This window comes from Spodoptera frugiperda, chromosome 17 (assembly GCF_023101765.2).
Source record: "Spodoptera frugiperda isolate SF20-4 chromosome 17, AGI-APGP_CSIRO_Sfru_2.0, whole genome shotgun sequence".
In the NCBI taxonomy this organism is placed as follows: domain Eukaryota; kingdom Metazoa; phylum Arthropoda; class Insecta; order Lepidoptera; family Noctuidae; genus Spodoptera; species Spodoptera frugiperda.
In genome coordinates, this window is record NC_064228.1 from 5,881,483 (window position 1) to 5,894,447 (window position 12,965).

General features: G+C 42.0%; 2 protein-coding genes across 4 annotated transcripts in view; both read left to right on the top strand.

The window, feature by feature from the left end:
- Positions 1-12,965, top strand: part of LOC118276605 (nephrin-like) — a 477,612-nt gene that overhangs the window by 226,662 nt on the left and 237,985 nt on the right. The gene's annotated exons all lie outside the window — the stretch shown is intronic.
- On the top strand, positions 4,408-5,356 carry LOC126911622 (uncharacterized). The gene has a single exon (XM_050699669.1). The coding sequence runs from the start codon at positions 4,408-4,410 to the stop codon at positions 5,158-5,160; it is 753 nt and encodes a 250-aa protein (XP_050555626.1). The 3' UTR covers positions 5,161-5,356.

Sequence of the window (12,965 nt, forward strand, 5' to 3'; positions counted from 1 at the left end):
CAAGTTATTATGCACATTGAATTTTTATTTCATGTAGCATATTTTTAAATATAAAAAAATGTGTTGCCATACGATAAAAATGCTTTATAAAAAATTATTTAACATGGCAACTTTTTGACGATGCGTTTTTATTCGGAAATTCGTTAATCGTTTAATATGTAAGCTTTTATAAATACTTTTATGTGGAATTTGTGTGAATATAAATATTTTGTTTTTGAAAATTCTAACCTATCTACACTCGCGAGCAACCAAATCGACTCAACCTACATATGCGCATTCGTAGATGTTTTCTTAAAAAAATACTGAATTGTTTTTAAATACCGATATACCATTAGAAAGCTTACAACTTCAGCTTTAAATTGGTACCATTATTATAAAAATTGTATCAGCACTTTTTAAAATATTTAACTTAATTCAGCGGACAAGAGTATTTGCTCACTACGACACCAACAAGTTATAACACAAACTACCCCTATAAAAGCTCCACATTAAGGTTAACTTTATCTGTGGCTTATCGAAAGTTGATCATACACATCTCCGTAAAAACGCCTCATTTTATTTCCAAAAATTATGAATAGGACACCAGAAAAAGCCGCTCAACTCGTTGCTCTACTGGAACAAGGACTTAGTCAGCGAAGAGTTGCTGCTCCGCTGAGTTTGAGCCAATCTGCAGTATCAAGAGTGTACAGAAGGTATCAAGATACTCGTGCCTTCAATTGAAGACCAAGAATAAGCCGCCACCGGTCCACCTCGAAGAGAGACGACCGTTTTATTATTTCAACTTCACTACGAAATCGTCACTTGACCGGTGTCGATGTTCAACAGGAACTCAGAAGAGTTCGAGGAGTGGCTGTCAGCTAGTGGACAGTACGAAGACGGTTGAAGGAAGCCAACCTCACCCCTAAACGGCCTGCCACGGGCACGAAAGTGACGACACGCCACCGGCAAGCGCGCCTTCAATTAGCCCGAGAACAACTCGATTGGAGCATGGACCAATGGAGCCAGTCTTATTTACTGACGAATGCAGAATGTGTCTGCACGGCACAAGTGTTCAATTGGATTCATGTCCGGGCTAAGCGCTGGCCAGTCCATTGTTCGTATTCCGCTGGCCAATTGTTACATCGAGGTGTTCTCGGGCAAATTGAAGGCGCGCTTGCCGATGGCGGGTCGTCAATTTCGGGCCCGTGGCAGGCCGTTTAGGGGTGAGGTTGGCTTCCTTCAACCGTCTTCGTACTGTCCACTCGCTGACAGCCACTCCTCGAACTCTTCTGAGTTCCTGTTGAACATCGACACCGGTCAAGTGACGATTTCGTAGTGAAGTTGAAATAATAAAACGGTCGTCTCTCTCCGAGGTGGACCGGTGGCGGCTTATTCTTGGTCTTCAATTGAAGGCACGAGTATCTTGATACCTTCTGTACACTCTTGATACTGCAGATTGGCTCAAACTCAGCGGAGCAGCAACTCTTCGCTGACTAAGTCCTTGTTCCAGTAGAGCAACGAGTTGAGCGGCTTTTTCTGGTGTCCTATCCATAATTTTTGGAAATAAAATGAGGCGTTTTTACGGAGATGTGTATGATCAACTTTCGATAAGCCACAGATAAAGTTAACTTTAATGTGGAGCTTTTATAGGGGTAGTTTGTGTTATAACTTGTTGGTGTCGTAGTGAGCAAATACTCTTGTCCGTTGAATTAAGTTTAATATTTTAAAAAGTGCTGATACAATTTTTATAATAATAGTACCAATTTAAAGCTGAAGTTGTAAGCTTTCTAATGGTATATCGGAATTGAAAAACAATTCAGTATTTTTTAAGAAAACATCTACGAATGCGCATATGTAGGTTGAGTCGATTTGGTTGCTCGCGAGTGTATTTATTGAATGGTTTAATGGTTTTGTTCTAAACTAAGCACGTAGATGTTTTTATCGTATGAAATGGGTTAAATGGATCGTACATTTAAATTAATGTGTTTTTTTTTTTGTATAAACCGGTAACCTGTCAACGGATAGTAAGCAATCAGCGCAACGCTGCCCATGCCCAAACACCAGAGGCGTTACAAGTGGTCAACCTTTTGCGGGTTAGCAATTCTAAGTTTGTCAATCGAGTATACGATGTATCGATAGTAGGGACACATCCTTATCACGCATCTTTCCATATAAAAAAACATAGCTTGGCTAAGACCAGTGCTAAGCCATGAGTACCAATGAATACGATTGGTGGAAGCCAAACGCATCCACAGCAACGTAGCATAGCACATTTCTGGTGAAAAAGCACCATTATCCATTCCTTTGAGAAATTAAATGGCAAATCTTTAGGTTATAATATAGGTATGTAATATATGCAATCATAACCGCTATCATTAAGACCACGCCTTATTCCAGCACATTATATCTATTCATCCCACACGCACCTTGGCTCCCGGCGTAATTGTGTTTTGAGAACAAACTCGCGAGTCTCCAGACAACTGATAATGTCAATTAAATTTGTTTTCATACCATCAAAGGTTTCCATGATATTACTGAGGTCTTGGCTTGGAGGAATTATTTTGAAATTCTTACCAAGTTTGTGGATTAGTAAGGCTTTATGTGTATTACGTGATTGCTTTATAAAGTTTTCACTTTAGTTTATTGTTTAAAATAGTTTACAACTTTACGGATATCATCATTCCACTTAACAAGCTAGCAAGCAAGCTTATTCTATAATGCACTCGTACGCAGCAAACTCGAAACTAGTGCCGCGGTATGGAACCCGTATGAAAGCACATACATTTTACTTTTGGAAATGGTACAGAAGGCATTCCTGAGATTCCTGTATAAACAGTTGCATGGATATTATCCATTCATGTACCCCACAAAGTTCCTTCTGGGTACCCTTGGGTATAATTCTTTAGAGGTCAGGAGAAATTGTGATCAGATCGGAACCATGTGCAAAATCCTTCACGGTAAAATCCTAGCAACAGAATTGCACGAAAAACTGACTCGGCTATTCGTCCCGAATAACTACTGTCGTAGCCGGAAACACAAACTTTTCGCCGTTCCCGCTTGTTGTACTGTGGCTCGTGCTAATTCACCTATACCGAGGTCACTTGCCGCGCTCAACGCTCTCTTGGACGGTACAGATTGTGATATTTTTGCCGATGAATGGAAGAAAATCTTGTCTGTGTGTCTGAAGTACTGTGAGAAGTCAGTGTGATAGTCGTGTCCTTAATTAGTGTAATTGGCCTGCGGCCGTTCTAATTAAGTAAAATAAATAAATAAATAAATTATACATGCATCATCATCGTCATATCAACCACATGACATCCCCTGCTAAACATAGGTCTCCACTAAGATCTAGATTGACCAATTGGAAGCGACCTGCATCCAGTAGCTACTGAGCTAAAACCTCTTCTCAAACGAAGAAGGTTTTCGGATTATTCACCATGCTTCCATAAGACGCGTTGCCGTTATTTTTTTTTTTATGAAACAAGCCGGTAATCGAGCATACGTAAGATGGTAAGCAATCGCCGCCGCCCATAGACACTTGAAACACCAGAGGCGTTACAAGTGCGTTGCCGGCTTTTTGGGAGTTAGGAATTTAAGGGTTGTTGTTCGGGAATCGGGGATGGGGAAGATTGGGAAGGGGGGAATTGGGCCTCCGGTAAACTCACTCATACAGCGAAACACAACGCAAGCGTTGTTTCACGTCGGTTTTCTGTGAGGCCGTGGTATCACTCCGGTCGAGCCGGCCCATTCGTGCCGAAGCATGGCTCTCCCACACTAGTTATAAATAGTTTGCCAAATCAAAGAAGATTCAAAGTCTTTTCAAGGTCAGAGTATAGGTACTTTCAAAGTGTGAGTGCTTCATCTTTGGCCACATCTTCGTATCGCCGTTCTCGCAGTAAGCGGGTGGCCAAACGCAGACTTATCAACGTTACAAAAAAGTGAAATCTCAATTATAGGTGCATCAAATATCAAACTAATTGTATCCTGTGTGTGCCTATTACATTTGTCTATAGTAAATTCGATTCTAGAAATAGTAATAGTGATTAGCGTCGGGAATAGACCGAAGATCGGCTTCTTCAGGCTTAGCTATACAATTCTCTTTAGGTACATATCCGATTACTGGATTTATCAGTCTGAAGGGTATTTTCCTTTATTTCTCTAATAAGGCTAAGAGCATTTCTTAGAAATGAAATGGACGAGACATTATTAACTACTAGTGCTTCTAGATAAAAAATAGCTTATGTGTTATTCCAGACTATAAGTGAAACACATAAGAAGGGCGTCTCCCCCAAAAATAAATTATTTAATTTAAATTATATATATTATTTAGAACAATAAGTACATACTGAAAGGCACTGCCTGCTGGTCTCGTGTGTCATCCTTATCACTAAATATAAATAAAACTACAGTCACAATATCACCAACAACATGGAGGCAGTGGATGCTGTAAACGGAACGCTGGCTGCGATGAGGGCAGAATTTCAAGAAAGGATGGCGAAATTTGAAGCTGGGCATAGCGGTACGCCATCCAAACTTGCATCTGGCGGCACCTCAAGCTTGGCACAGGACTACTGGGCATTCAAGCGGTTCATTTTTGATGCACTTGAGTGTCTGCAACGGCAGATGGATTTCTTTGTTCGGGACATGGATGCGTTGGAGATGAGAGGCCGTAGAAAGATGCTCTTGATCCACGGAGTCCCTGAGAACAAGAATGAAAACACAGCAATGGTGGTTGCAAGCATGGTCCAGGAGAAGCTAAAAGTGGATAGCTTCACTACCTCTGACGTCCGTAGATGTCACCGGGTGGGCAGCTTCCCCGGCAAGACAAAACCCAGACCCATACTGGTCAAGATGCAGGATGTAGATACCCGTGACAAGGTCTGGTACAATAAGACCAAACTAAAGGGCACGGGTATCACAATATCGGAGTTCCTGACGAAGACACGTCACCAGGTCTTCATGGCAGCGCGGAATGGGTTTGGTGTGGCGAACTGCTGGACTAAAGCGGGCCACATCTACGTCCTGGGACCGGATGGCGTCAGGCACCGCATTGCGAGTCTCACTGAATTGCGTGCGATTGGCGAGCCCGCAGCAGTTCCCGAGCAGTCTCCTGCAGCAGTTCCCGAGCGATCTCCTGCGGCAGTGGCACGGAGAGGGAAGCGCGGCGCCACTAAAAAGTGACTTCGATAATCCTGCTGCGTTCGGGTAACAATTTCACTTCCTATTTCCTTTGTCTTGAGGTAGTAATCGAATACCTTCACAACATTATATTTATTACTTTGATGTATTTATTGCCTCTACCCATCTTAACATATCATTATTATATTATATTTTATTCCTATACCCTTCTATATTTTAACTATTTTCTATATATTTACCATTCCACGTTATTATATTTAAATACAGATTGTCAAACCCCACTCTAATAAAATCATTTTATTGTTTACGAATGTTTGCTGTTACTGACGTTTGACACCCGTCAAATGTGAAGTTAACAGTTGCGTTCCAGGTTTGGTATCAGATGCGTGAATTGTCTATGAAACCATAGGCAATATCAGTGCAGATGATATCAAATATTATTTATTACTATTTATTATGTACACAAATATTTTTTATCTGATTTCTGATATGTGTCTTCCTCTCTTTTTGACCGCAACTATTTTTTCACTTATCTATTTATCTAGTTATTTATCTTTCACTGGGATTTTTGCCCGAACGGAGCATTGTGTGAGGTAGTCTTACATTTTACTTTATTTTATTTTTTTGTATTGTGACACGGAACCGGCAGGTGGACCTGTGTATTCACACAACCCACTTTAAAACTTATTGTTTTTATTTTTATTATTATTTTTTTATTTATTGCATACATTATATATATTTTATTATTTTATATTTATACTTTATAATGAACGACACGCAGAGTGTTAATGATAGTTTTGCTTCAGCAAATTCTGATCAAGACAGCTTTACCAGTTTTCCTTCACTTTCTGACACACTTGAATCACATTTCTCCGATGTACCGAAAAATCTTAATGTAGTCCATATAAACGCACAGAGTATTCCGGCTCATTACCACGATATGCTGGCAAATCTTGACTGTAAGAGTATCCATGCAATCCTAGTTTCTGAATCCTGGTTAAAACCCTGTCTTCCCTCTACTTCCTACTCTCTACCTGGATATCAGTTAATAAGAAATGATCGCACGAGCTGCGGCGGCGGCGGTGTTGCCATATACCTCCGGTCAAACATTTCCTTTAAAATAATTGATATGTCACCGCAGCCTCCGCCGCAGAACGCTGGTGAGCATCTTTTCCTGGAACTAACTCTGCGACATACCAGAGTATTGCTCGGGGTCTATTACTGTCCTTCTTTACGTATCGATTATTTCTCCTCATTCGAAAATTTACTTCTAAAATTAGCCCCCTCTTACAGTCACAGCATAATAATGGGTGACTTTAACACCTGTCTCCTGAAACAGGATTCTCGCTCCACTTCCCTTCAATCCATCGCTCAATCCTTCAACTTGTCTCTTCTTCCTCTAAGTGCCACTCACCACTTTCCTAACTGTTCACCTTCTCTTCTTGACCTTATCCTTGTCTCGTCTGACCAGCACGTTGTAAAGCACGGACAATGTTCTGCTGACAACTTTTCCTATCATGACCTTATCTTCCTTTCCTACAAACTCTCTCCTCCTAAATGTAAACCTAAAACTCTCCTTCAGCGCAATTTTGGTGGCATGGACCATGACAGGCTTCGTGAGGACGCCGGCAGCATTGACTGGTCTGAGCTACTTGCTGCTGAGGGAATTGATGATAAAATCGGGGTGTTTAGCAAAAAGCTCAACGAATTGTATGATGTTCATGCCCCAATCCGACCTGTAAAAATGAAACATATACCAGCGCCGTGGCTAACAGACGAGATCAGAGTTATGATTCACAGAAAGGCAGCAGCGAAAGCCAAATTTAAACATCAACCAACTCCAGTGAACCGTAATGAGTACATTGCAGCTCGTAATCGGAGCAACAGGATGTGTAGGGATGCTCAACGCCGCCATATTCATGAGTCTGTAGAAAATGGTGACCCAGCCAAGGTTTGGGCATTTCTAAGGTCGATGGGAATTGGCAAACAGCGTCAAAATCCTATCACCAACGATCTAAATATCGAATCCTTAAACAAACACTTCTCCTCTTCACCCTATATTAATGGGTCTATAAAGTCTAAGACTTTAAACTATCTTTCTTCTCTTCCCTCTCCCGACTATTCACCATTCTCCTTTAATCAAGTCACAGCTTGTGATGTTAGAAAGAGCATTGTATCCATCAGTTCCAATGCAGTGGGGAGTGACAGTATCAGCCGTAAGATGATACTCCCTGTCTTGGATGAAATCCTTCCTGTCATCTGTCATATCCTTAACCATTCCTTATCCAGTTGCGTCTTTCCTTCTGCATGGAAGGAGGCGCAAATCACACCACTACCCAAAAAACCAAATCCTGAATCCTTTTCCGACTACCGTCCAATTTCTATTTTACCTTTCCTTTCCAAAGTCCTTGAACGTCTAATCTATAACCAGCTTAGTGTTTTCCTTACCAAACACCGTCTCCTTAATCCCTACCAATCCGGGTTTCGTCAGGGACATAGTACCACTACGGCTCTAGTCCAAATCACCGACGACATACGATCCGGTATTGAAAACGGTAATTTAACTCTCCTCACCTTGCTAGATTTTAGCAACGCTTTCAATACCGTGGATTTCGATATACTGCTTGGAATACTGAGCTCTCTCAACATATCTCCAACTGTGATTGATTTCTTTCGTAGTTACCTGTGTGGCCGCCGGCAGCGTGTTGCCGTCGAGGGTACATACTCTTCCTGGTCTGATACGGCTGCTGGCGTACCACAGGGGGGCGTTCTTTCTCCTTTACTCTTCGCAATTTTCATAAATTCTATCTCTAACGAACTTCTCTCTTCCTACCACCTGTATGCCGACGACCTGCAAATTTACTCACAAGCACCTCCTGATGAATTTTCCGAAGCAGTCAAGATGGTTAACACTGACTTGGCTCGTATATCCGAATGGAGTACGGCTTACGGCCTAAAGGTGAATCCCACGAAGACCCAGGTCATTGTTGTCGGTGGCCCTCGTTTACGATGCAAGATTGCGTGGACACAGATGCCACCCATAGTTTTCGACGGTGCTACAATACCATATAGTGGTACTGTAAAGGACTTGGGTATTGTTTTGGACCAAGACTTTTGCTGGGGACCTCAACTAGGCACTGTCAGTCGGAAAATGTTTGCATCTGCGAAGTCTTTGTGCAGACTTCGGAACTTTCTTCCAACTGCTACTAAAATTGCGCTAGCTCAATCACTTCTCCTTCCCATTCTCGATTATGCCGACGTCAGCTATCCGGATCTTACCGAAGCGCAGTTAGATAAACTTGAGCGACTCCAAAACTTTAGTATAAGGTTTATATTTGGATTACGCAAATATGACCACATTTCCGAATATCGTGCGAAACTCAAGTGGCTGCCGATCCGCCTTCGCCGGAATACTCATATCCTATCTCTTCTATACAATATACTGTTTAATCCTGCTACCCCCATTACCTCAAGGAACGTTTCAGGTTCTGTCATGACACACATTCTAGACCAGTACGGTCATCGGAGAGACTCAAGCTTGAGATGCCTCAACATGAAAGCAGAGCCTTTGACCAATCTTTTACGGTTCGAGCCGTGCGACTGTGGAATGCGTTACCACTCTCAGTAAGGCAGGCACAGTCGCTCGCTACTTTTAAGGTGCTCGTGAAGGATCACTATCTTTCCAAGCTGTAACACAGCGTCATTATTTCCTTGCAGTCGTTTTCTTTCTGCTACCACATTTTCTTGTCATTTGTAACATAACTATTATTTCTTGTGTATATATGTATGTATGTATGTATGTATGCATGTATGTATGTATGTATGTATGTATGTAGGTATGTATGTATGTATGTATATGTATGTATTTGTGTATGTATGTAATTGTATATTCATTTATATGTAAGTACACTTAGAACCACCTCCACTAACATTCACCATCTCCGTCCACCCAAAGGTTGCCTGGAAGAGATCGCTGTAAGCGATAAGGCCGCCTTTGTACCCTACCATCCACTTAGCGCTACTTATATTTATTTGTCTGAATTGTAAAAGGTGTACAATAAAGTTTATTATTATTATGTTCTTTACATAATCACGGGACCACAGGGTCCCGGACCTTTGGAAGGCGTACGAGGGGCCGAAGCCAACTCGCAGAGGCCCGTTGAACAATTTTAATCTAAATGTAATGGGACATCAGCCGGCGATTATCCCTGTATGCACTATGGAAGTACACCAAAGGACAATCCCCGGTTGATGCAGGACTATTGTGAGATATGGTAAAAGGAAATGATAGGGATATGGGTGTGGGTGGCTGTGGAATAGTTAACCGGTTAACTATGGGGACTATGGCCCCTGCCCCTGACCAATATTGAAAAATACGGATAAACAGGCAGGGGGTGACTCGCAAACTCAATAGTGGGCCCCTGAAACGGCCGCTAGCATGTAGCGACAAGGGAAGCAACATCCGTTGAGCTGCTTGAGGAAGGGGAGGCATCCCACGGCTATCAGAGCAATCCCGGAAGTACGGTCAAGACCCCTACCAGCATCTTACTGGGATACGTCCTTCCCCCAAGTGGAGCTGAAGGCAACTCCACTCTTGCGAATCTCCACTCAAACCAGCCGATTAAGGCAAGAGTGAGGTAGGAGAGGCCACTCCGGATAATCACGAGTACTAACCGGAGTTAAAAAGTAGGGCCTCTCCCGGGAGTCAGGTCCGTGGGGTCGCTTATTATTATTATTATTATGTTTGTTCCTTACATCATCACGGGACCACAGGGTCCCGGACCTTTGGAAGGCGTACGAGGGGCCGAAGCCAACTCGCAGAGGCCCGTTGAACAATTTTAATCTAAATGTAATGGGACATCAGCCGGCGATTATCCCTGTATGCACTATGGAAGTACACCAAAGGACAATCCCCGGTTGATGCAGGACTATTGTGAGATATGGTAAAAGGAAATGATAGGGATATGGGTGTGGGTGGCTGTGGAATAGTTAACCGGTTAACTATGGGGACTATGGCCCCTGCCCCTGACCAATATTGAAAAATACGGATAAACAGGCAGGGGGTGACTCGCAAACTCAATAGTGGGCCCCCGGAAACGGCCGCTAGCATGTAGCGACAAGGGAAGCAACATCCGTTGAGCTGCTTGAGGAAGGGGAGGCATCCCACGGCTATCAGAGCAATCCCGGAAGTACGGTCAAGACCCCTACCAGCATCTTACTGGGATACGTCCTTCCCCCAAGTGGAGCTGAAGGCAACTCCACTCTTGCGAATCTCCACTCAAACCAGCCGATTAAGGCAAGAGTGAGGTAGGAGAGGCCACTCCGGATAGTCACGAGTACTAACCGGAGTTAAGAAGTAGGGCCTCTCCCGGGAGTCAGGTCCGTGGGGTCGCCACTGCCCAACAGCTCGCCACAAGCTGCCTTGCGGACTTTATTATTATTATTATTATGCGTAATATACAGTAAATATTAATATATAATTATGTTCGAAAGTAAATATTAATATATAATTATGTTCGAATTATTATTATTATTATTATAATCTACCTGTTTTAAATTTTATTTCGACCTCTTCAGTCGTTTTGACGCGATTGAATATTAAACACAATTAACACACAAACTTTCGCATTTATAATATTGGTGATTCAAAGTCAAAGCATTTATTTCAATTAATCCTTAATTAGGCATATTTGAAACGTCAAATTGAATTGTCCGTCAGTGAAGCTAGCAAGCATAGCAAGTGTCTAACGTTATCAAGTCCTGAAGCATAATATTATTAATTTGATATGTATAATTGAAATATGGTTTATATTTTGTTACAGGTATGCAAATATTTTCACGTCTCACCGCAGTCGTATTAGCACAAATCATCAGTGTCAGTAAGTAAAACTAATTGACAACATTTGAATGGAATATGAAAAGGTCAAATTCACAAAACGGGAGCCTTTTTTTGAGGGATGAAAATCATCCAATGACTTCTCCTTGAGCGAGGCGAGAGGGAGTGTCAGACTCTTACTGACTAAAAACCAAACCGTTCCTTCTCCTGATTTTTGAGCCGGAGCCCCAGTAAGCCCGCTAGGTAGTCCGCAGCTCCGGATCAGGCATCAGCCCTACTGGGCCCCATCTGTGGTACTCTCATTTCCTTGTATAAAATGAAGTATTTTTGCCTACAAAAATTTTGATAAAGTTTGCACCATTTTGCGCTAAAACCCGTCGGTTTTACATTGCGGTCGTTTGGGTGGCCTGTCAATATTTCCAATGCAATATATCTAAACCGATTGATTTGTTGTGACAAATTAAATTTTGTTAGCGTGGACAGAAAAACCTTTTTGGGTTGCGATATTCAATTCTTGTATCGATATGTCGATGTTTGTAGTTTCGTCCATATTTCGTGTTTTTCCAGCCGGTAAGTTAAAGAGTTTTGGTTAGAATTATTTTTTACTATTTTCCTCTAGTGCCATAGATGGGGCCCAGTAGAGCTGATGACGACCGGATGCTACACACTAACTAACGGGTTATTGGGGCAGTCAGTAAGAGTCTGATATTCCCTCTTGGCTCGCCCAAAGCAAGAGTAGTCATTACATGATTTTTCTCCCTTCCTCCCTCAAAAATGGGTGCGTTTAAAAACATACCAAAATCACACAAGTATGTGTAAACGTTCAAGGTATGCACGTTACATCCATACCTTGAACAACATTAACATAAAAATAAAACCATTTTAATACTGAAATAAATATTATTTACTGAACTTCTAAACGTTCTTCCGATGCTCTGTCAATAAGTAGGTTCACCATTCAGGCCCAACAAAGAAACATGCTCATATTTCTTGAGACCGTGCCAAAATAGGAGCATTTACCTCAGAGCCGTATTTATCTCTAAGGCAAGCTAAGCAAGTGCCTAGGGCGCCAGGTTATAGAGGGGCGCCACGAGACGCATGTGCCCAATAGGGATGATGACGGAGTATGAAAATTAAAAAATCTCTTTAGTCATATAAGATAACAACGCTTAATAAAAACGAATCAAAGTTTAGGATTGGGAACAAATACGTTATTTCTACGTACAAAACGTACTTAGACTTGAGGTCACCCAATATTTCAAATCTAATAAAATATATCTTCGAAAGTTTTTGTTTCCGTAAGAATATAAAAAAATACGTTTATAATATTTTAAAATAATCTACAAGACGGATATTAAAATAAAAATTTGTCTCTTGTCTATTATTGTGTAGTGCGTATAAGAATCATGGCAGTTGGCGTTCCAGTCTTTGCCTACCCTCATAATCAAAAAATAGTCATCTACCCTGTAGCCCCTTCGGAGCTGCGGACAACCTAGCGGGCTTACAGGGGCTCCGGCTCGAAAAGCAGGAGTAGGAACGGGGTGGTTTTTAGTCAGTAAGAGTCTGACACTCTCTCTCGCCTCGCCCAAGGCGGGAGAAGTCATTGGATGATTTTCCCCCTCCAAAAAACCCTGTTGCTCTCAGAGTAGTGGGGCGCCAGAAACATTAAGGGCGCCTGTGAGATACTTGCCTATGGCGCTCTGCAATTTGAATCCATCTCTGGTTGGCCAGCTATAGAGATCGATTTATGAATGGAGAAAAATGATAGGAGTTTTGCGGTCAGCTGTCACGGTTCGATGAATTGACGTAGTCGAATGGTCATTGCTACTCCTGTTGGAATTAAATGCTTATTGTAGTTCTATGTATTGTGCTGTTTTAAGCTTTATAATATACTAGCCACTTCCGCGCGGTTTCACCCGCTCTGCTCGGCTCCTATTGGTCATAGCGTGATGTTTTATAGCCTATAGCCTTCCTCGATAAATGGACTATCCAACACAAAAGAATTATTCAA

Excerpts from the sequence above, each read along its gene's own strand:
- LOC126911622 (XM_050699669.1), top strand. The coding sequence starts at position 4,408 with ATGGAGGCAGTGGATGCTGTAAACGGAACGCTGGCTGCGATGAGGGCA.